The sequence below is a fragment of the Geotrypetes seraphini genome, chromosome 3, assembly GCF_902459505.1.
Source record: "Geotrypetes seraphini chromosome 3, aGeoSer1.1, whole genome shotgun sequence".
In the NCBI taxonomy this organism is placed as follows: Eukaryota; Metazoa; Chordata; class Amphibia; order Gymnophiona; family Dermophiidae; genus Geotrypetes; species Geotrypetes seraphini.
Window position 1 is genome coordinate 175,277,282 of NC_047086.1, and position 23,386 is coordinate 175,300,667.

General features: G+C 41.4%; 1 protein-coding gene across 3 annotated transcripts in view; it reads left to right on the forward strand.

The window, feature by feature from the left end:
* Nucleotides 1-23,386, forward strand: part of RSPH3 (radial spoke head 3) — an 89,585-nt gene that overhangs the window by 35,773 nt on the left and 30,426 nt on the right. For all 3 annotated transcript variants that reach the window (XM_033939919.1, XM_033939918.1, XM_033939920.1), the window contains exon 6: nt 20,836-20,998. In XM_033939919.1, the coding sequence (XP_033795810.1) occupies nt 20,836-20,998 (163 nt within the window). The remainder of the gene's footprint in view (nt 1-20,835; nt 20,999-23,386) is intronic.

The window sequence follows — 23,386 nt, forward strand, 5'->3', positions numbered from 1 at the left end:
ATAATGATAAAAAAGACGTTGGAAGACACTTTGAAAGAGAATGAAAAACTTTTATTAAAAAAAATAACAGAAGTATGTGAGCATTGGAATCCGTTACATCTTTCATGGTGGGGGAGAGTGCAAACAATTAAAATGATGATTCTGCCTGTAGTTTGTTACCAAATGAGTATGATACCAATATTTTTTCAGGGGTCATTTTATAAAAAACTTAATGGTATTCTTACGAAATTTATTTGGCTGGGTAAAAGACCTAGGATTGCTCTAGTATCTCTACAAAAGCCAATTGAGGAGGGAGGGGTTAAATTTCCAAACTTTTATAGGTACCATCAAGCCTATATTTTAAGCCAGGGTATGTATTGGATCCTCCCAGAACTCTATGATAATGCTCCAGATTGGTTATATTTGGAGTGGCGTCTTATGTTTCCTTTACATTTAGTTCATGTTGTTAGTATAAAAATGCCTAGAAGATATAAACAGAACAGAATTTTGATTGATACATGGAAAACTTTGAGATACATTAGTAATCTAACATCTATTCCAATAAGCAAATCAACAAATCAATCTTTATGGATAAACTCCAAGATTCGAATTGGCGGAGCTCAAATCTTATGGAAACACTGGATTATAGCAAGCATAAGAACTTTAAATGATGTTATTTTAAATGGTAAACTGCTTGACTTTTCATAGTTGCAAATTAGATTTGGTCTTGATAAATCACAAAGTTTTAAATGGTTGCAGCTGAAGCAGGCTATTCAGGTGGGGTTCCCTGAATGGAAAACTCTTAATACTCAATATAGTTTGGAGTTCCTATGTTTCCAGGCTGATTTCATGGGACACCTAGCCGCACAGTGGTATAAATTATTATCTGGATTTTTAAATAAAAAGCCAAAAACTGGTCTGAGAGACATTTGGAGCATTGAGATTAAGCATAATATTTCTGCTTCTCAATGGCCACGAATTTGGTCTTGGAGAATGAGATGTACAGTGTCAGCATCTATGAGACAAACTTGGTTCTTTTTATTACATAGAGCTTTTTGGACCCCAGTTCGTTTACAAAAGTTGGATAGCTCTAAATGCTGGCACTGTAATCTAGAAGTGGGGACATTGGATCATCTAATTTTTTATTGCCCCTGCATTAGGAATTTTTGGAATTCAATTTGGTCTCAAATAAATTGCTTATTGGAAAATCATGTGGAAATATCATATGATACTGTTCTGTTCGGTATGTCTATGAGGAAAAAAAGTCAATTATCAGCACATAACAATAAGCTTTTGATGATAATGACGGGTGTTGCTATGCAACATATTACTAACAACTGGAAAAATTATAGTAATCTCAATTATACGTTTTGGTGGAATTCCCTGTGTCATATTTACAAGATGGAAAGAGCAATTGCAATACAGAAAGGAAGTTATAAAAATTTTTTAAAGATATGGAGACTGATGGTTGATTTTTGTAGTGAATAGGCATCATTTTTCTTTGATAATATACATAGGGGGGTGGGGAGATTGGAAGATAAGATGTAGCAAAATTGAAATTTTTAAGGAATATGATAGTTTTAATGATTGTAAAGAAAGATGGGAGGGGGGAGGGTTTTTAATTAATTTACATATAAAGAATATAATGTATGATGTTCAAGTGTTGTACGATAGTATTTCATGTTGTTCTTTTTGTGCACTTGATGTAAGTTTGAAAAAGAATAAAGAAATTATAAAAAAAAAAAAAAAAAGTATTTCCCTGTAACTTCATCAAGTGTCCCTTAATCTTTGTAATTCTTGATAGAGTAAAAATCGATCCATTTATATCCGTTCTACTCCACTCAGGATTTTTTAGACTTCAATCATATCTCCCTTCAGTCGTCTCTTTTCCAAGCTGAAGAGCCCTAACCTTTTCAGTCTTTCCTCATATGAGAGGAATTCCATCCCCTTTATCATCTTGGTCACTCTTATTTGAACCTTTTCTAGTGCCGCTATATCTTTCTTGAGATAATGAGACCAGAATTGAACGTAATACTCTAGGTGAGGTCGCACCATGGAGCAATAAAGGGGCATTATAACATTCTTAGTCGCCGCCACACATTGGGTGGAAGTTTTCATCATATTGTCCACAATAATACCCAGATCCTTTTCTTGGGTGCTATCCCCCAAGGTGGACCCTAACATCCGGAAACTGTGATTTGGGTTATTTTTCACAATGTGCATCACTTTGCATTTGTTCACATTAAATTTCATCTGGTTCAAACATGTAGTTTAAAAGATATCTGGAGAATTTTACATTTTGATGCTCGAGAATTTTCACAGACTCCCACGGGTGGGACATGGTCATATCGGGTTACAACTTGCTTCGCCGGGACAGAGAGGGTAGGATGGGAGGGGGTGTAGCATTATATACTAAAGATGACATTAAGGTCACGAGAATCTCAGATGTCCAGTATACTGGGGAATCCCTTTGGGTTAATTTGGCCAGAGGGAAGGACAAATGCTTGTATCTTGGCGTAATTTACAGACCCCCAAGACAACAGGATGACCTGGATATGGAAATAATCGAAGATATAGAAAATATCACCTTGCGTGGGGACACAGTATTGCTAGGTGACTTCAACATGCCTGATGTGGATTGGGTTACACTTACCTCTGCTTCCGGCAGCAGCAGGAGGCTATTAAACTCTATGAAAGGAGCAAGCCTCAGGCAACTGGTGTTGGAACCGACAAGGGATCAGGCAATACTGGACCTGATACTTACCAATGGAGAAAGTGTCACAGAGGTCTCGGTGGGCGACACATTGGCCTCCAGTGACCACAACATGGTATGGTTCAATATCAGGAAAGGTTTCACTAAATCTACTACACTAACCAAAGTCCTCAAATTCAAGGACACAAATTTCAAAGAAATGGGAGACTTCGTTCACCAGGCGCTACAAAGCCAAGAAGAAACCGATAACGTGGAAGACATGTGGTCAACTTTGAAAGCAACCATACAAGAAGCAACAAACCGCTATGTAAAATCAGTAAGTAAACGGCGAAGGAACAATAAGCCACAGTGGTTTACTGCGGAGATCTCAGACCTGATCAAGGAGAAGAAAAAAGCATTCATCTCTTACAAACAATCAGGGAAGCAGGACTCTAGAGCAGACTACCTGGCCAAATCAAAAGCCGTCAAAACAGCAGTCAGGGAGGCTAAATTCCTCATGGAGGAGTCTCTAGCAAAGAACATCCAGAAGGGAGATAAATCCTTCTTCAGGTATATCAGTGATAGAAGAAAAAACTCAGGCGGGATTGTACGTCTTAGGAAACCAGACGGAGACTATGTGGAAAAGGATTCGGAAAAAGCCCAACTATTAAATGAATACTTCTGCTCAGTCTTCACCCGAGAAGCGCCAGGGCTCGGCCCTCAGCTACAGACAAGGGTTGGCTCAGTTGACCCGTTTAGTAACTTTGAATTTACGCCCAGCAGTGTCTACGGTGAGCTGTCAAAGCTCAAGGTTAACAAAGCAATGGGGCCGGACAACCTGCACCCCAGGGTGATTAGGGAGCTGAGTGATGTCTTGGTGGAGCCACTGTCCGCGCTCTTCAACCTCTCCCTTAGTACAGGCAGCGTCCCGTTGGACTGGAGGACGGCTAACGTCATTCCACTCCACAAGAAAGGCTCAAAGATGGAGACAGCAAACTACAGACCAGTGAGTCTAACATCGATAGTGAGCAAACTAATGGAAACTCTAATCAAACACCAATTAGATAAGATCCTGGATGAGGAGAATCTACGGGATCCCCGACAACATGGATTTACTAAGGGGAGATTCTGCCAATCCAACCTGATCAGCTTCTTTGACTGGGTGACGGGGAAGCTGGATATTGGGGAGTCCCTGGACATCGTGTACCTGGACTTTAGCAAAGCATTCGATAGCGTACCACACCGCAGGTTACTGAGCAAGATGAGTTCTATAGGATTAGGTAACACATTGACGAAATGGGTTGGGAGCTGGCTTGGAGGTAGGCTCCAAAGGGTGGTGGTGAACGGCACCCCCTCCGAAATGACGGAGGTGATTAGTGGAGTACCACAGGGCTCAGTCTTGGGCCCAATCCTATTCAACATCTTTATAAGAGACTTGGCAGAAGGGCTTCGAGGTAAAATAACATTATTCGCCGATGACGCCAAACTGAGTAATGTAGTGGGCAAATGCACAACAGACGAAGATTCAGTGCCCGACAACATGATGCACGACCTACTCCTACTGGAGCGATGGTCTAGGACATGGCAACTCAACTTCAATGCCAAAAAATGCAAAGTTATGCACCTGGGCAGCCAGAATCCATGCAAGTCTTATACCCTTAATGGCGAGATCCTAGCAAAAACGGTAGCAGAACGAGACTTGGGGGTAATCGTCAGTGAGGACATGAAGTCTGCCAATCAAGTGGAGCAGGCTTCGTCCAAGGCAAGACAAATCATGGGCTGCATACGAAGGGGTTTCGTCAGTCGTAAGGCGGAAGTCATTATGCCATTGTATAGATCCATGGTGAGGCCCCACCTGGAATACTGTGTGCAATTCTGGAGGCCGCATTATCGCAAGGATGTGCTGAGACTGGAGTCGGTGCAAAGAATGGCCACTCGGATGGTCTCGGGACTCAAGGATATACCATACGAAAAACGGCTTGACAAATTACAGCTATACTCGCTCGAGGAGCGCAGAGAGAGGGGGGACATGATCGAGACGTTCAAGTATCTTACGGGCCGCATCGAGGCGGAGGAAGATATCTTCTTTTTCAAGGGTCCCACGACAACAAGAGGGCATCCGTTGAAAATCAGGGGCGGGAAACTACGAAGTGACACCAGGAAATTCTTTTTCACTGAAAGAGTGGTTGATCGCTGGAATAGTCTTCCACTACAGGTGATTGAGGCCAACAGCGTGCCTGATTTTAAGGCAAAATGGGATCGGCACATGGGATCTATTCACAGGGCAAAGGTAGGGGAGGGACATTAAGGTGGGCAGACTGGATGGGCCGTGGGCCCTTATCTGCCGTCTATTTCTATGTTTCTATGTTTCTATGCATGTTCATAAGTCATACTCTAGAATTGATTATATTTTTGTTTCAGATACTATGGTACAACAGGTCAGGAAAGCTACCATAGATCCAATCATTCTATCAGATCATGATGGATTATGGATAGAATTTGAAAAGATGGAAAAAGATTGTAATAGACCTGTTTGGAGGTTCAATAATACACTGCTTGAGGACACGAAATTTATTGAAGAATTTCAGATAAAAATGGATAAATATTTTCAAATTAATTCTTCAGATAAAATCTCATTGGAAATTTTGTGGGATGCTTTTAAAGCTACCATGAGAGGTTACATAATTTCATATTCGGCTTATGTTAACAATCAATCAAAAAAGGAATTCTCAGAATTAGAGAGGAAAATTAAAGAATTAGAATCAAAACTGATTGTAAGATGGGAACAAGAAACACTCCAGGACCTTTAAAAACCTAAATATAAATATGAGATTTCTTCTAAATGGGCTAGAAAAGAATTGTTCAATCAACAGGCTTTGTATTATGGAAACTCGAATAAGGCTGGGAGATTACTAGCTAATTATTTAAAAGCAAAAAATAGAAAGTAAAAATATTGGCTATTACAGATGAAAATGGGGTTACTCAATCTATAATTGATAAAATATTAAAACAGTTCATGAATTATTATAAAGCTTTGTATTTTTCCGAGCATTATTCAAACAAAGAACTTGATGGTTTAGAATTTTAAAATGCAATAAAAGGACCTAAAATTCCTGAGCATATAAAGGGTTCTCCTGATGCACCAATCTTGATGAAGGAGATTCAGACAGCATTGAAGTCCCTTAGAGTTGGATCCGCTCCAGGAGATAATGGGTACACTGTGGAGTTTTATAAATCATTCCAAAATACATTATTGCTTTATTTATTAACAATTTATCAGTTTCAACTGAATAAAGGCAGCATTTCAGGTACTATGGAAGAAGCTTTGATTATAGTTTTGCCTAAGCCAAATAAAGATCCTTTGTTGGTTTCAAACTACAGGCCAATTTCTTTGATTAATATTGATGGAAAACTTTTGGCTAAGATATTGGCTTCTCGTTTGGCTAAGGTTCTCCCTTATATTATAGGAATGCACCAAAAAGGGTTCGTTGCTCATAGACATTCTTCGCACAACATTAGACTAGCTCTTCATATTTTGACTTTAACAAAAACTATGGAAGAGCCAGCCTTCTCTGTATCTCTGGATGCAGAGAAGGCATTTGATTATGTGGAATGGACCTTTATGTATCAAGCAATGGATTGGTTTGGTGTGGGTTCTGGATTTATTCAAATGGTTAAAACTTTATATAGCTCCCCTTCTATTAGACTAAATATAAATAATACTTTTTTGGATGGTTTTCATCTGGAAAGGGGAATTAGGCAGGGGTGTCCTTTATCTCCTTTATTGTTTGATATTACTTTGGAACCCTTATTATTGGCTATTCAACAGACTAAGGAGATTCAAGGTGTTTCATACGCAGGCCGAGAATACAAAGTTTCTGCATATGCGGATGACATTTTGCTTCATTTGAGGAATCCTGAATCTACCATTCCACATTTACTGGATCTGATTGAAAGATTTGGAAAATATTCAGGATATAAAATAAATTGGAGTAAATCAAAAATTCTTTCACTAAATGTACATTGTCAAAAAGGATTGTTTGATCAATTCCCTTTTCTTTGGAAAGAAGAGGGTTTAAAATATCTAGATATATGGATTTATAAGACTTTGGAAGAGACAATAAAGGTAAATGAAAAATCTTTATTGTTGAAGGTCACTGAATTGTGTGAGCAGTGGAACCCGTTACACTTGTCTTGGTGGGGGAGAATCCAAACAGTTAAAATGATGATTTTGCCTGTGGTTTGTTACCAAATGGGTATGTTGCCAATTTATTTTCAGGGGACATTTTATAAGAAATTAAATAGTATCCTTATTAAGTTTGTTTGGATGACGTTAGAAGAAATACAAGTAATGTTTACAAGGTTTAAATGATGTAATATTGTGTTCTTGATGTAAGATGGAAAAATGAATAAAGAATTTGAAAAAAAAAACAAAAACCTGCTAGAATTGCTTTAGTATCCTTACAAAATCCAATTGTTGAAGGAGGGGTAAATTTTCCCAATTTTTATAGGTATCATCAAGCCTATATTCTACGTCGGAGTATGTATTGGATCCTACCTGATCTCATGAATCATTATCCTGAATGGTTAATTTTGGAATGGAAAATTATGTCCCCAATGCGTCTGTCACATGTATTAGATATTAAACTACTCAGTTATGCTAAGGATAATAATATAATTTTGGATACTTGGAAGACTTTGAGATATGTTAATAAGAATACTGAAATTTCTATAGAACAGTTTTTGTGTCAATCCCTATAGCTAAACTCTAAGATTCAAATAGGCGGCTCTAAAATTGCCTGGAAGGAATGGATGAAGGCAGGCATAAAAACATTGGAAGATGTTATTTTAAATGGAAAAATGCTTGAATTTTCACAGTTGCAACAATCTTTTGGTATCTCAAAATCTCAATTTTATAAATAGTTGTTACTGAAACAGGCTATTCAGAAAGGGTTCCCTGATTGGCATAATTTTAAAAATTATTATAGCCCTGGGGGCGTGGCTTGGCAGCGCACAAGATGGTGGTGTGATCGCGGCGCTCCTCAATCCCAGGCGGCACGCAGATAATTTTGAAAACCATGTCGCAGCTTTTTCTTCACTATAGGATATAGAAAATGTTGAGTATGGCAACTATGCGGCAAGCAAAATTGGATACTGCCTTCACGGCAGGAGGGTCGGCAAAGCGTCTTAAACAAGATCAGGTTACGCCGTCGAAAGTACCTCTCCCTGCTGAAGCTGTTGACGTGCTGGACAGAAATGAAATAATGGCAGAATTTCAGAGCATTAAGCAAATGCTTCAAGATAACGCAAGCAGGATTGCTGAGGTAAAGGAAGAAGTCTTGAATATTAACAGGCAGATAGAGATTGCTAATCAAAGAATGTTGTTATTAGAAAACAAAGTGGAGCAGTTGGAAATTAATGCGATTCAAAGTAAAACTGAAATGTCGAGCTATTAAAGAATTGAAAAAGCAACTTGAAGATTATGAGAATCATGGAATGAGGAAGAATGTGAAAATAATTGGTCTAGCTGAAAATTTGGAAGGGGGAAATGCTATTCAATTATTGGAAAACCTTTTACCAAAGTTACTGCAGTTAAATTCAAAACATCCCCTGGAAATAGAACGAGCACACAGGATTCCATCTAAACGGTCAGCTAACCAAGTGAAGCCAAGGCCTTTAATCTTCAAGCTCTTACAATTCCAGCAAGCCTTGGAGATTTTGAATTTGGCTAAAGCTGACAGAAACTTAAATTATAAAGGATCAAAGTTGCTGTTCTTGCCGGATTTCGCAAAAAAACACTGCGACCATACGAAAACAATTTCTCCAGCTAAGACCTCAAATGAAAGAAAAGGGCTTGTATAGCTTGTATTATCCTGCAAAAATGAGGGTGACAAGTAGAAACAAGTCCTTATATTTTGAAGATCTGGAAAAATTAAAAGATTTCTTGACAAATTCTGAGCCAATGTCTATTTAAATGGTTTTAAGTTAAAAACCTAGACTTTACAATATTTTTGAGGTTTTTGGACAAATTAACTTGAAGAAGAAGAAGAAGAGGAACTTTGAAGAAAGAAAAGAGTAGCATCTATAATAAGACGGAAAAAGAGAATGGATGAATTTTGTCATATTTAACAATCTAAAGATGAGAGGAAAAGAAGAGAAGAAAAAAGGGAAGAAAGAGAAAAGGGGAATAAAAAGGGAAAAGGAAAGAAAAAAAAATAAGAATGAGACATTCAGCAGTATCTCTAGTTTGTTTCATAATGAAAAGATATTTATGTAATGACATATTAACTTTAGATAGAATAGTTTATTTTAAATGCATCAGACATGCTTAATGATCAAAGCAAAAGATGAATCTATATGATGAAATTGAATTTAGTAATTTTAATTGAACAATATTTGTTTTATGAATATTTTATTAAATGAAAAGATGGACTAATGTGTTTTGATAAAGTCAGTGGAATTATAAAAAGGGAAAAAGGAGTCTATTTCTGCATTTTGGGATGGTCATGATAAAACTTATACATGAAAGTTGGAAAATATGAATTATTTAATAGTAGTTTAATTCTGATATATGAAGATGTTCTATAGAGATGATTAACTAAATTTCCACTTATAGGATATTAGAGGGATTAAAGAGAAAAGAGGGAAGGAAAAGGAAAAGAGGAAAGGGGCAAAGGAAAGAAAAAAGAAAAAGAAAAGTTCATATGCTATATTTTGGATTTATGAATTGTTTAAGAGGAAAGATGATTCTTATCTTTGAATTCAAAGGTTTTATAAATTCTGACTTGAGTTATACTGAATAAGATTTTTCTAATTGGTAAAGTAATTTGTTTTAATGTCAAGGTTAAGTTGATAGGCATGTAAACATGAAATAGTTTGACGGAAGTTTAAGAGTTGATTGTGATTGTTGTCTTGATAACAAGGATCATAAATATATATATATATATATATAAATTTTTTTTTTTTTTTCAAAAGATAGTAAAATATTTATAAAATGTTGCCTGGGGGGTATTGTGGTTACTAATCCTATGTGTGTTCCAAGGTAATCCATTTATGTGGGAGGTGGGGGAGGGAAGAGGGAGCGGGGTTTTTTCAAAATAAGGGGTGGGAAAATAGGGAATGATGGGATTGAAGAAGATAAATTTAACTGTTCATTGGTTATTATCTGTGTAATGGTGTCTAATCATATCAAATTAAATAAATTTAAATATCATTGTTGGATTATACATTTGGAAATAGATGGAGATTAAGATATTGTCATTGAATGTCAATGGCCTTAACTATCAAATAAAAATGCTGATTTGTATTTTATTCAGGAGACGCACCTGTCAATGATAGAATCAAAAAAACTGGAAGGGGGTTGGGTTCACCAACATTTTTTGGCCCTGCAGTTGACAAGAAAGCTGGGGTTGCCATATTAATAAATAAAAAATGTACGGCTAATTTTCAGATGATTGATTTGGATCCTTTGGTTAGATGGGTACATGTAAAAATGAGCATGGGAAATACTACCCTAGAATTGTTCAATGTATATGCCCCAAATACGAATCAAATGGAATTTTTTTAAGAATCTACAACAATTACTACTCCCACTGGCTACTTCTAATTTAATTGTGGCTGGAGATTTCAATGCTGTAATGGATCCATTAATGGATAAAAAACCAAGTAAAAATATGAAGTCACTAGTGTTAGATAATTTGGCACAATCTTGTAATTTAATAGATATGGCGTATACTTCATTTTAATGATCGGGAATTTTCCTTTTGTTCACAGGTCCATAATTCTTTTTCAAGAACAGATTATATTTTTGTCTCGAATCAAATAGTTCAGAAAGTGACAAAAGCCACCATAGATCCTATCATTTTTTCTGATCATGGTGGTGTATGGATTGAGTTACAGTCTGATGAGCAAGATTATTGTAAATCTGTTTGGAGATTTGATAATACTTTGCGGATTCAAATTTCCTTGAAGAATTTAAACTAAAAATGATTGAATTTTTCCAACTTAATACCTCAGAAGATATTAACATATAAACGTTATGGGATGCATTTAAGGCTACCTTGAGAGGTAATATTTCATATTCGGCATATATTAGAAAATAACTTAAAAAACAATTTTATAGTTTAGAAAAAGAAAATAAACATTTGGAAAATAAATTAGTTGATAAATGGGAGCAAAATACCCTACAGGCTTTATTAAAAGCAAAAGGCAAATATAATGAGATATCTTCTAAATTTGTAAGGAAAGATTTGTTTTCCCAATAAACTCAGTATTATGGAAACTCAAATAAGGCGGGAAGATTATTAGCAAATTATCTTAAAGCAAAGAAAAGAAGAATAAAAATTATTGCAATAAAGGATGAAAATGGAGAAACACATACTAAAATTGAAAATATTTTAAGATAATTTCTAAATTTTTATAAAGACCTATATTCTTCTGAGCCTTATGGAGATAGGGAAAAAGATGGTTTAGAATTTTTGAATCTAATTATTGGACCGAAGCTTCCTGAACATATAAAAAGAAGTTTAGAGGAGCCTATATCACTAAAAGAATTAGAAGCAGCATTGAAGTCTCTTAGAGTTGGATCCTCTCCAGGTGGTGATGGTTTTACAGTAGAGTTTTATAAATCATTTCAAAGTACCCTTTTACCCTATTTATTAAATTTATATCAGTTTCAACTGACTAAAGGTTGCATTACAGGTACTATGGCAGAATCATTAACAATTGTTTTGCCAATGCCAAAGATCCCACTTTGGTTTCAAAGTACAGGCCTATCTCATTAATCAATGTTGATGGAAAACTTTTAGCTAAGAAATTAGCTTTACGATTGGCTAAGGCTCTCCCTTTTATTATTGATATGCACCAAACAGGATTTGTTTCTAAGAGACATTCTTCTAACAATACTAGATTGGCTTTTCATACTCTAAATTTAACAAAAAACATGAATGATCCGGCTTTCTCTGTCTCTTTGGATGAGGAGAAAACCTTTGATCGAGTTGAATGGACTTTCATGTATCAGGCATTAGAATGGTTTGATATAGGTTCAGGATTTATACAAATGATTCAGACGTTGTATAACTCCCCTGGTGCAAGATTATACATTAATAACAATTTATCAGAGCATTTTAATTTGCGGAGGGGAGTTAGACAAGATTGTCCCTTATCTCCTTTGCTTTTTCATATTGTTTTAGAACCCTTGTTATTAGCCATTCAACAGGCAAAGGGGATACAGGGTATTCCTCGTGCAGATTGGGAATATAAAATCTCTGCTTATGCAGATGATATACTGCTTTATTTGAGGAATCCAGAAACTACCATTCCATGCTTACTTGAATTGAAAGAGAAATTTGAAAAGTTTTCAGGATATAAGATAAATTGGAGCAAGTCAGAAATTCTTCCACTTATGTGCATTGATTCATTCTCATTTGTATGGAAAGAAGATGGATTAAAATATTTAGGTATTAGAATAAAAAACACACTAGAAGAAACAATGAAAGAGAATGAAAATTTTTTATTAAAAAAGTAACAGAAATGTGCGAGCAATGGAATCCTCTACATCTTTCATGGTGGGGGAGAGTCCAGACTATTAAAATGATGATATTGCCTGTGGTTGTTATCAAATGAGTATGATACCAGTTTTTTTTCAGGGGTCTTTTTATAAAAAAATTAAATAGTATTCTTACAAAATTTGTTTGGCTAGGTAAAATGCCTAGAATTGCCTTAGTATCTTTACAAAAATCAATTGTAGAGGGTGGGGTAAATTTTCCAAACTTTTATAGGTATCATCAAGCCTATATTTTATGCCAGGGTATGTATTGGGTCCTCCCAGAGCTCATGAAAAACATCCCAGATTGGTTGTATTTGGAATGGCGACTCATGTTTCCTTTACATCTATCTCATATTCTCGGTATAAAAATGCCTAGAATATATAAAGAGAATAGAATATTGATGGATACATGGAAAACATTACGTTATGTCAGCAATTTAACACCTAACCCAATACACAAATCAACAAATCAATCTATTTGGCTAAACTCCAAGATTCAAATTGGCGGTTTTAAAATCGATGTAACATTGGCCACCTTCTTTCAATTGAGGTCTCAACATGAGGAATTGCTTCCTCGTATTCGCCGTATTCTTAGCGAAATCAGGCACAAACAACAATTTGGACCCCTTATAATTTAAATTTCTGTCAGCTTTAGCTAAGTTTAAAATATCTAAAGCCTGCTGAAATCTCAGTAATTTAAAGATCAAAGGTCTGGGCCTCACTTGACTTGCTGACCATTTTAATGGAATCCTGTGTGCTCGTTCTATCTCTAGGGGATGTTTTAAGTTTAACTGTAATAGTTTAAGCAGAAGGTTTTCTAGAAATTGGACATTCCCCCCTTCCAAATTTTCATCTAATCCAATAATTTTTATATTCTTTCTTCTACCTCTATTTTCGTATTCTTCAAGTTGTTTCTTTAATTCCTGCACAATTAAACTGTCATTTTTGCATCGTATCTCAGAAAGTTTCAATCGCTCCATCTTGTCTTCTAAGGTCGTCATTCGCTTATTAGCAACCTCCATTTGCCGATTTAAGTTTAACACTTCCATTAGGTCTCCTGGAAGAGGAACCTTTGACGGCGTCATCTGTTCTTGTTTTTGGCGCTTCGCCACTCCTCCCGCACAAGCAGGCTCATTTTTAGTTTGCCCTGTATTAGCCATACTTCCGCACTAAATCCGACATTGCGGGTAAGAAATAAAAATCAAAGTAACCTTTCAATAACTTCAAACTGTTGCCCAGGTTAGAGGAGCATCGCGATCACTCCTCAATCTTATGCGCACGCCAAGCCACGCCCCCATAAATGAAAAATCTTTATTGCAGAAGGTGACAGAAATGTGTGAGCAATGGAATCCTCTACATTTGTCCTGGTGGGGGAGAGTACAAACTGTTAAAATGATGATCTTGCCTGTGGTTTGCTACCAAATGGGTATATCAGTTTTTTTTCAGGGGTCTTTTTACAAAAAATTAAATAGTATTCTAACAAAATTTATTTGGCTGGGTAAAATTGCTAGAATAGCCTTAGTGTCTTTACAAAAGCCAATTAAAGAGGGAGGGGTAAATTTTCCCAATTTTTATAGGTATCATCAAGCCTATATTATGTGCCAAGGTATGTACTGGGTCCTCCCAGAGCCCATTGAAAATATCCCGTATTGGATATGATTGGAATGGTGACTTATGTTTCCTTTGCGACTTTGTCATGTTCTTAGTATCAAGATGCCTAGGATATATAAAGAAAATAGAATATTAGTTGACTAGTCTTTAAGCCCGTTACATTAACGGGTGCTAGAATATATGTATGTCTGTCTTTCTTTCTGTCTCACTCCCTGCCCTTGTGTCTTTCTTCTTTTCTTTATGTCTCCCTCCCTCCTATTATTTGTCTTTTTTTCTATTTATCTCTCTTTCTGCCCCCTATGCAGCATTTATCTCCCCTTGTCCACTTTCCTGTACAGTAGCCATATCAGCATTCCCTCCCCCTCCATTTCCTTGCGCATCAGCATTCCCCCCCTCCCTACTTCCCTGTGCAGCATTTTCCTCCCTCGGGTGCTAGAATATATGTGTGTGTGTCTGTCTTTATTTCTTTCTCTCTCTGTCTCCTTAGCCACTTTTTCCTGTCCATTCTCCCTTCTTTTTACCTCCCCTGTGTCCACCACCACCCCTTCATTGCTCCCCTTATCCAGCAGCAGCAGCCCTTCTCCCTTTGTTTTACCTCCCCCCTGTCCATCAGTACCTCTTCCTGCTCCCCCTGTCCAACAATAGGCATCCCTTCCTTTTTTCCCCCTTGTCCATCATCACCTCTTCCTGCTCCCTCTGTCCAGCAGTAGGCCTCCCTTCATTTCCCCCCCCATCCATCAGCATCTCTTCCTGCTCCCCCTGTCCAGCAGTAGTCCTCCCTTTATTTTTCCCCTGTCCATCAGCATCTCTTCCTGCTCCCCCTGTCCAGCAGTAGGCCTCCCTTAATTTTTTCCCCCTGTCCACCACCACCTCTTCATTGCTCCCCTTATCCAGCAGCAGCCCTTCTCCCTTTGTTTTACCTCCCCCCTGTCCATCAGCACCTCTTCCTGCTCCCCCTGTCCATCAGCAGGTCTTCCTTAATTTCCCCCCCTGTCCATCTGCACCTCTTCCTGCTCCCCCTGTCCAACAATAGGCCTCCCTTCCTTCCCCCCCCCGTCCATCATGACCTCTTCCTGCTCCCCCTGTCCAGAGTTTTTTATTTACTCGGATAGAGTCCTTGCAGCCCTCCCCCCTTCCCTTCCCTTCCCTTCCCTTCCCTTCCCTTGTAACTCGGCGATTCAAGCAGCCTGTGCAGCAGTCTTCACACGCTGCTTCGGGTCCTTCTACTGCCCTTATTTGCTCTGCTGCGTCTCTGATGACATCATCAGAGACGCGACAGAGCAAATCAGGGCAGTAGAAGGGCCTGAAGCAGCGTGTGAAGACTGCTGCACAGGCTTCTTGAATCGCCGGGTAGGTATTCGGGTCAGCGGCAAGGGAAGGGGGGTGAGCGGCAAAGAACTCCTCTGGTCTGTTGCGGAGGGAGGCCCGGCTCCATTTATTGATTAGTTGGGGGAGGGGGGAAATGCGCTGTGTTGGGGGAAAGGGTAGGCAGACTCGGGGCCCGGGTTGCGCGCTTGTGGTGCCTGAGCTGCAGGAGAGGGAGCTGGTTGTGCGTGGCGGGGGAGGCCCCGACTGCAGCTTCTTTGTCGTTGAAAGCCGCCGCCGCCGCAGCTCCTCTCTGTCGATCCTGGTCCAGTTCGAGAGAGGAGCCTGGGGTGAGGAAGGCCGCCGCAGCTATGTAAATTTTTTTTTATTTGAAAGCCGGGGCCGCGCATGCGCAGTTGTATTTTCGCGACAGATCAGGGAACACGTTTTTTTTAGTGCGCATGCGCGGCCTATCATTTTATTATATTAGATACTTGGAAAACCTTAAGGTATGTAAATAATCTAACACCTATTCCAATTCATAAATCAACAAATCAAACTATTTGGCTAAACTCCAAGATTCAAATAGGCGGTTTTAAGATCATTCGGAAGCACTGGATGATGGCAGGTATACGTACATTAGAAGATGTTTTATCTAATAGTAAACTGCTTGAGTTTTCACAGTTGCAACATAAATTTGGTCTTAATTCACAAAGTTTTAGATGGTTGCAATTGAAGCAGGCCATTCAGGTGGGGTTCACTGAATGGAGAAATCTCAATAATCAATACAACTTGGAATTCTTATGCTTTCAGGTAGATTTCCTGGGACACCAGGCCGCACAGTGGTATAAATTAATATCTGGATTTGTGAATAAAAAATCAAAAAATGGTCTTCGAGACATTTGGAGCATTGAGATCAAGCATCAAATTACGACGTCTCAATAGGCACGTATTTGATCTTGGAGGATGAGATGTACAATGTCTGCATCTATGAGACAAACTTGGTTTTTTCTTTTACATAGAGCTTTCTGGACCCCTGTTCGTTTACAAAAATTAGATAGCTCTAAGTCAAATAGATGTTGGCATTGTCATTTTGAGGCTGGGACTTTAGATCATATAATGTTCTATTGTCCTTTTATTTTGGCTTTTTGGAAATCAATTTGGGGCCAAATAAATAGGCTGTTAGAAAACCCGGTAGCCTTGACATGTGATACTATTTTATTTGGCATGTCAATGAGAGCAAAAAGTCAGATTTCATCAAAAAACAATAAGCTTTTACTTATTATGACAGGAGTTGCCATTCAACAGATTACATTTAATTGGAAAAATTGGAGCAGATTAAATTACAGTTTTTGGTGGAATTCTTTATGTCATCTATATTAGCCACACAAAAAGGATATTTTGGTAAATTTTATGATGTTTGGGGACCGTTTACAGATTATTGTAATGAGTAGTTAACATTTTCCCGTAATAATACAATACAATAATATAATACAATTGATATGATGGGTTAGGGGTGGAGGGTTTCTGATTCTTTATTAAATGTTGGGAAGGATTATATTGTACTAGTCTTTAAGCCCGTTACATTAACGGGTGCTAGAATAGATGTGTCTGTCTGTCTGTGTTTCTTTATCTCTCTCTCCTTGGCCGCTGTCTGTATCCTTCTGTCTCCTCCTCCCCCCCGAGCAAACCTGTCTGCCCCCAGCACCCACCTCCCCCCCAAATGTCTCTCCATGGCCCTCTTCTGCCTTCCCCCCCAGAGCAAAGCTGTCTGTCCCCTTTCCCTATCTCTCCATGGCCCCTTCTGTCTGCCCCCAGCACACCCTTCCCCCCAAAGCAGCCCCCTTTCCCTCTCCCTGTCTCTCCATGGCCCCTTCTGTCTTCCCCCCAGAGCAAAGCTGTTTGCCCCAAGCACACCCCTCTCCCCAAAGCAGCCCCCTTTCCCTCTCCCGCTGACTCTCTCTCTGGCCCCCTTTCTCTGTCTTTCTGTCCCTCTCCCTGGCCCTGTGTCTTTCTTTCTTTCTGTCTCCCTCCCTCCCGCTGTCTGTCTGTCTGTCATTTTTCCCCATTTCCCTGTGCAGCAGCATTTCCATCCCACTTCCCTATGCAGCAGCAACAGCATTTCCCTCCTATCCCCCCCCCTTTCCTGTGTAGAAGCAGTAGCGGCATTTTCTCCCACTCCTCCTTTCCCTTTTCTTACCTTATCTTCCCTGCTCCTTTCGGCCCCTCCCCCTTCTTTTACTGGCGTTGTCGATCCGGCCTGCTCCTGACCCTCCCACCGCCGACAAACCTCGGGACTCCAGCCGCGTAGGCAGCACTTTAAACACGCTGCTTCGCAGCCTTCTACTGGTGATTTCCTCTGCCGCGTCTGTCTCCGATGATGTCATCAGAGACGCGGCAGAGGAAATCGGCAGAGAAGGGCGCGAAGCAACGTGTTTAAAGTGCTGCCTATGCCGCTGGAGCCAGGAGGCGACGGAGAAGGCAGGGGGTGGTAGCGGCCGGCAGCGGACTCTGGCTCTCAATCCACCACCTCGGTCCAGCGTCCCGCACGATCCTACCTTCAAATTGTCAGGCATGAAAAAGGAAGTCGTGTCAGAGAGGTAGAGTGAACGCTTCCAACCAGAGGGACTCGGCTGCTGTTGCTGTCGCCGACTTTAAATAACAGTTTGAAAGGTGGGATGGCGGGTGGGGAGGATAAGGGAGACGTTGGGTTGGGGAGAAATCTAGCACCCGTTAATGTAAGCCGCGCATGCGCACTTCCTATGTGTGCTACAGCTCATGGAAAACGGACGCACGCATAGGAAGTGCGCATGCGCGGCTTACCGTTTTATTATATTAGATAATATATCTGAATGCATATGATATGGGAAGAATGGGAGGGAGGGGGGTATAATTCATTTATTTAAATTGATTGTAATAGTGATGTTTTAAGTTCAAATGTTATTTCTTGATACACTTGTTATAAGATGAAAAATGAATAAAGATTAAAAAAAAAAAAAAAAAAGGCTCGCTCTCTCTCTTTCTCTGTCATGTCCCTCCCACCTCCCCTAAGCCTTCACCAGTCTCTTTCCCTCACCTAGGCCCAGATGCACTAAAGTCACCGTGTGTCTTAACGATTGTCGCTAAACCGGTTAGGGGGTAGATCAATCACTCTTCTGTGGAGTCACTGAGTCAACTTCCTTGCTTTGTAACACAAGCACAACATCTATGCCATTAAAAAAAGAGAGAGGAAAAAAAGTCTACCTGCTCCGAACAGCTAAGTGGCAGGAGGCTGCTTCAGGGCTTCCCCTGCCACTCAGCTGTTCAGGTTTCCCCTACCAGTCCTGCGCATGTGTAAGAGTCACTTTCTTAATGTATCGGATGGGATTACGGCAAATCTCTGCAAAACTCATTTGCATGCAAACTTGTTGGAATATTGCTCGCTGGTTTAAAATCTGACAAAAATTTGGCCTACAGCGACGCACACAGTCTTTTTTTAAAATTCTTTATTCATTTTTAATCATTCAACAAGTGTACAATAAAAAGTGATACATAGGTTCAACAACAACACTTGATAAATCCATCAAGATAATAACAGTCTTAAGGACCATTTTTAGTGTATCCAGACCCTGGTTCCAGTAGCAGAAGCTCAATGGGATTCCTGCTTCTCTTGCTGTGACTCAGCTGTCTGTAAGCTTAAGCTGCATGGTGCCAGAAGTTTGAGTTGATTTTGCAGTTTCAAGTCTAAAGATTTGAAATCACAAGATCAACCTGAAATTCCAGCACTGCATGACTCAAGCTTACAGACAGCCAGGTTGCAATGGGGAAAACAGGAATCCTAATGAACTTCTGAGGGCCAGGTAAAAGCTCTTGATAGGCCAGGTTTGGGCCTGTGGGCCATAGGTTTGAGAAGCCTGATCTAAGGAAATATGCTAAGGCAGTGAGGCCCTGATTCTCCAAAAGTGCGTCCCGATTTTAGGCAGCTGTAGGCGTCCTACAGCTGTCTAATCAGCCAATCGGGATGCACGTTTTTTTAAAAAAATGCTCCCCAGGCAGGTCGCCTATATTGAAGGCGAGGCCCGCAAGACACCTAGGCCCTGATTCTGTATAGGACGCCCGGGAGAGGCGTACTATTCAGAATCGGCCTACACTAAAACCCCGATTCTGTAACCGGCGTCCATGTTACAGACGCTGGTTAGAGAATCGGGTTAGATTAGACATGGCCCGCTATACTTATCGCGGCAAGGGATCTCTCTGCCGCTATAAGTATAGCGGGCCGCGGCCTGTCCGATCGGATGCCCCCCCTCCCAACACTACCGACCGCCCCCCCCGACACTACCAACCGCCCCCCCCCCACATTACCGATCTCCCTCCCACCCCGATACTACCGATCGCTGGCAGGAGAGTGTCCAATCCCTCCTGCCCGAAGACGGCACCCCCCCCCTTGCGCTAACAACCCCCAAACCTCCAAACTAACCTGTTCTTCAGGCTAGACGGTTCTTACTCGTCTAGCCGGTAAGCCCGCCTCGTCGAAATGAGGTGGGCTCGCCCCTTCCCGGCCCATCCCGCCGAAGCCTAAGGCCTGATTGGCCCAGGCTCTAGAAGCCTGGACCAATCAGGCCTTAGGCATAGCAGGTCCGCCCATCCCCACTAAGTCTAAGGTCTGATTGGCCAATCAGGCCTTAGATTAAGTGGGGATGGGCGGTCCCGCTATGCCTAAGGCCTGATTGGTCCAGGCTTCTAGAGCCTGGGCCAATCAGGCCTTAGGCTTCGGCGGGATGGGCCGGGAAGGGGCGAGCCCGCCTCATTTCGACGAGGCGGGCTTACCGGCTAGACGGGCAAGAACCGTCTGGCCTGAAGAACAGGTTAGTTTGGAGGTTTGGGGGTTGTTAGCGCCGGGGGGGGTGCCGTCTTCGGGCAGGAGGGGGGGTGCCGTCTTCGGGCAGGAGGGGGGGTCCCGTCTTCGGGCAGGGGGGGGTGCCGTCTTCGGGCAGGAAGGATTGGACAGCCTGCCAGCGATCGGTAGTGTCGGGGTGGGAGGGAGATCGGTAATGTCGGGGGGGGGGGTTGGTAGTGTCGGGGGGGGGGGCATCCGATCGGACAGGCCGCGGCCCGCTATACTTATAGCGGCAGAGAGATCCCTTGCCGCGATAAGTATAGCGGCTGCGTCTACTTACAATGTAGACCAGCATTTTGCTGGCCTACATTTTAAGGTTTCTTCCTCTACTAGGGAGACGCGTAGGGCCACCTAGGTTCGCCTAAGGCCCGCCTAAGGCCCTTAGGCGAGCTTAGGCATCTTGCGGGTCTCCCTAGGCTCCCGGAGGCGCCTTCAGGCCTGCCGGGGGAGCATTTTTTTTAAAAAACGTGCATCCCGATTGGCTGATTAGACAGCTGTAGGACGCCTACAGCTGCCTAAAATCGGGATGCACTTTTGGAGAATCAGGGCCTGAATGTCTGTGATTTTGAAATGCCCAAAGTTGAAGATGATTCTGTTGCTGTGTGAAAACATAGCCCTTCTCAGTGTGTAAGAAGCACATTGACAACTCTTTCCCATCAGAGAAGGTATACATGAGCTGTGGAGAGCAGCATGCAAATGGAGTTTCTTCTTTATTCATTACTGTATTCTGTTAGAATCTCTTAAATGTAATTTCTTGCTTTTCTGTTTGGGCAGAGAAGAATTTTTAAAAAACTAGAACTTACCTGGTGTCCAAATGTTTGACAGGAACGGCGAAAGCAGCAACAGAAGGAAATACTGTTGAAAGAGAAGGAGACAGCAGAGAAGATTGCAGCCCGAGCCTTTGCCCAGCAATACCTGACTGATCTTATACCGTCAGTCTTCAGCAATCTGCGAGACAACGGCTACTTCTACGATCCAATAGAAAGAGGTTTGCCCTTTGTTTTGGGATTTTGTTATGGGCCAGAGACATAGATACAAAGGCTGTACGACTTCCAGATGGTATTTGCCTGTTTTTTCCTTTACAGCAGGGCCAGCTTAACCTATGGATCAGGCACTAAGGGGTACCACAAGTCCAGGGCTGTGACATCACCAGTCCATAAGTTAAGCTTGAACACTTCGCTCCTCCTCACTCTTCTGCCATTGCTGCCCGGTCCTGGCAGGGTATGGCTTCATAGGCCAGCGTGAGCATCAGAGGAAGGAAGTTCAGCACTCTGATGTTACTGCTTGACACTGATGCTAACCTATCCTGCCAGGACTGAGCATTAGCATCAGAGGAGAAAACTGGCTGACAGGGGGCAGGACACAGGGCAGGGCATGGACTAGGGTGTTTTAAGCTCCTGAGCCAGCCCTGCTTTACAGTTACTGCTTACTGTAGATGATATTTTGACTTTGTTCTCCCTGCTTATGTCATTATCAGACAGTAATAGAACAATAGACTAAAGAAAACTGAATGGTAATCTAGTAGTTAATTATAAAGTCAAAAGTACCATTAATAAAAGTCAAAATGAGCTGCAGGTAATTTTCTCTAATAATTAATAAAATAAACAGGAACAAGCCTCATATCACCAGCTTGAACCCGTCCTCCCTACCATAAATTAATTATTTATACCTAAAATTGATATATCTCCTTACCTAATCTTAATTAATCTTTAATCAAATTTCATTCACATGGTTTAAATTAATCAAATCTAAAAAATCTTGTCAATTCCATGATATTTTATGTTTGGGAATTTTCATTTTTTCATTCAATGATCACAGTTCATTTCAACACTCAAAACCGACAGAAACAGCTATACAGTAGTACCTTGGATTACGAGTATAATCAGTTCCAGGAGCATGCTCGTAATCCAAAATGCTCGTTTATCAAAGCTAGTTTCCCCATAGAAAATAATGGAAACTCGCTTTGATGCGTTCCCCCCCCACCCCGAGAACCGGCATTGCTCCCCTTGAAGGCCCCCCCTGCGATCAGGCACCCCCCGCCACGATCCGACCCCCCCCCCCGACACGATTGGGCACCTCCCCACCACGATCCGACCCCCCCCCCCCCCCGACACGATCCGACATCCCCCGACACAATTGGGCCCCCCCCGCCGCTTCTTACCCTCATCTGGGCACTCTTGAAGCTCGGCCTCCTCGTCTGCTGGGCCTTGAGCATCTGAGCATGCTCAAGGCCTGCAAGTTCACGTTCACGTTTCAGTTGATAGTGCAAGCTTGGGGTCAGCCCCTCGTGGACCTGATGGCCACAAGTGTCAATGCCAAAACAATCCACTTCTTCAGTCGTCGCAGAGACTGTCAGGTCGAGGGTTTGGATGCTCTGGTCCAACCATGGCCAACGGAGGGATCTGGTGTACGTGTTCTCTCCATGGCCATTAGTGGGCAGAGTTCTTCTTCACATTGTGCGTCATCCGGGCCTTGTGATTCTGGTGGGCCCAGACAACCATGGTATGCGGACCTGGTGAGGCACCTGCTCTGGCTCTCTTGCCTGACCTTCTGACTCAGGGTACTATTCCCATGTTCGATCCGGGTCCCTTTTGTCTTACGGCTTGACTCTTGAAAAGGAACACCTAGGTAAGAAGGGGTATTCAGATAGAGTCATCTCTACCCTGTTGGGGTCCCAGAAACTTTCCACTTATCGAGCTTATGTGCAGGTTTGGTGTATATTTGAGGAATGGTGTGCTGTGCATGGAGTGGTCTATTTTCGTGTTTCCCTGCCTAACATCTTAGAGTTCTTGCAGGATGGCCTGGACAAGGGTCTGGCTTGGTCTTCTCTTCGGGTTCAGCTTGTGGCCATATCAGTCTTTTGGAGGTTGTTACAGGGTCAGTGTCTGACTGCCATTCCTGATGTTCATTTTTTGCGGGCGACCAAGTTGCTCAAGCCTCCCGTTAGACTGTCTGTTCTTTCCTGGGATCTTAATCTGGTCTTATCTGTGCTGGTGCGCCCACCCTTCGAGTCTTTGGGAGCCTGCACATTGAAGGATCTTGCTCTTAAAGCGGTCTTTTAGGTAGCAATTACTTCTGCTAGACGTGTTTCTGAGTTGCAGGCTTTCTCTTGTAGGTCTCCATTCCTGGAGTTTTCTAGGGAGCGGGTTATTTTGCGGGCTGTTCCTTCCTTTCTGCCTAAGGTAGTTTCTTCTTTTCATGTCAGTCAGTCAGAGTTGGGTTCTTGGGATGGATCTTCAGAACAGAATCAGTTGTGCAAGTTGGATGTTTTTTGGGTTCTTCGCTCTTATGTCAAAAGGACTCAGGCGTTCAGAAAATCAGATCGTCTCTTTGTATTTTTAGTGGGTCCTCATAAGGGAGATGGCACTTCCAAGGC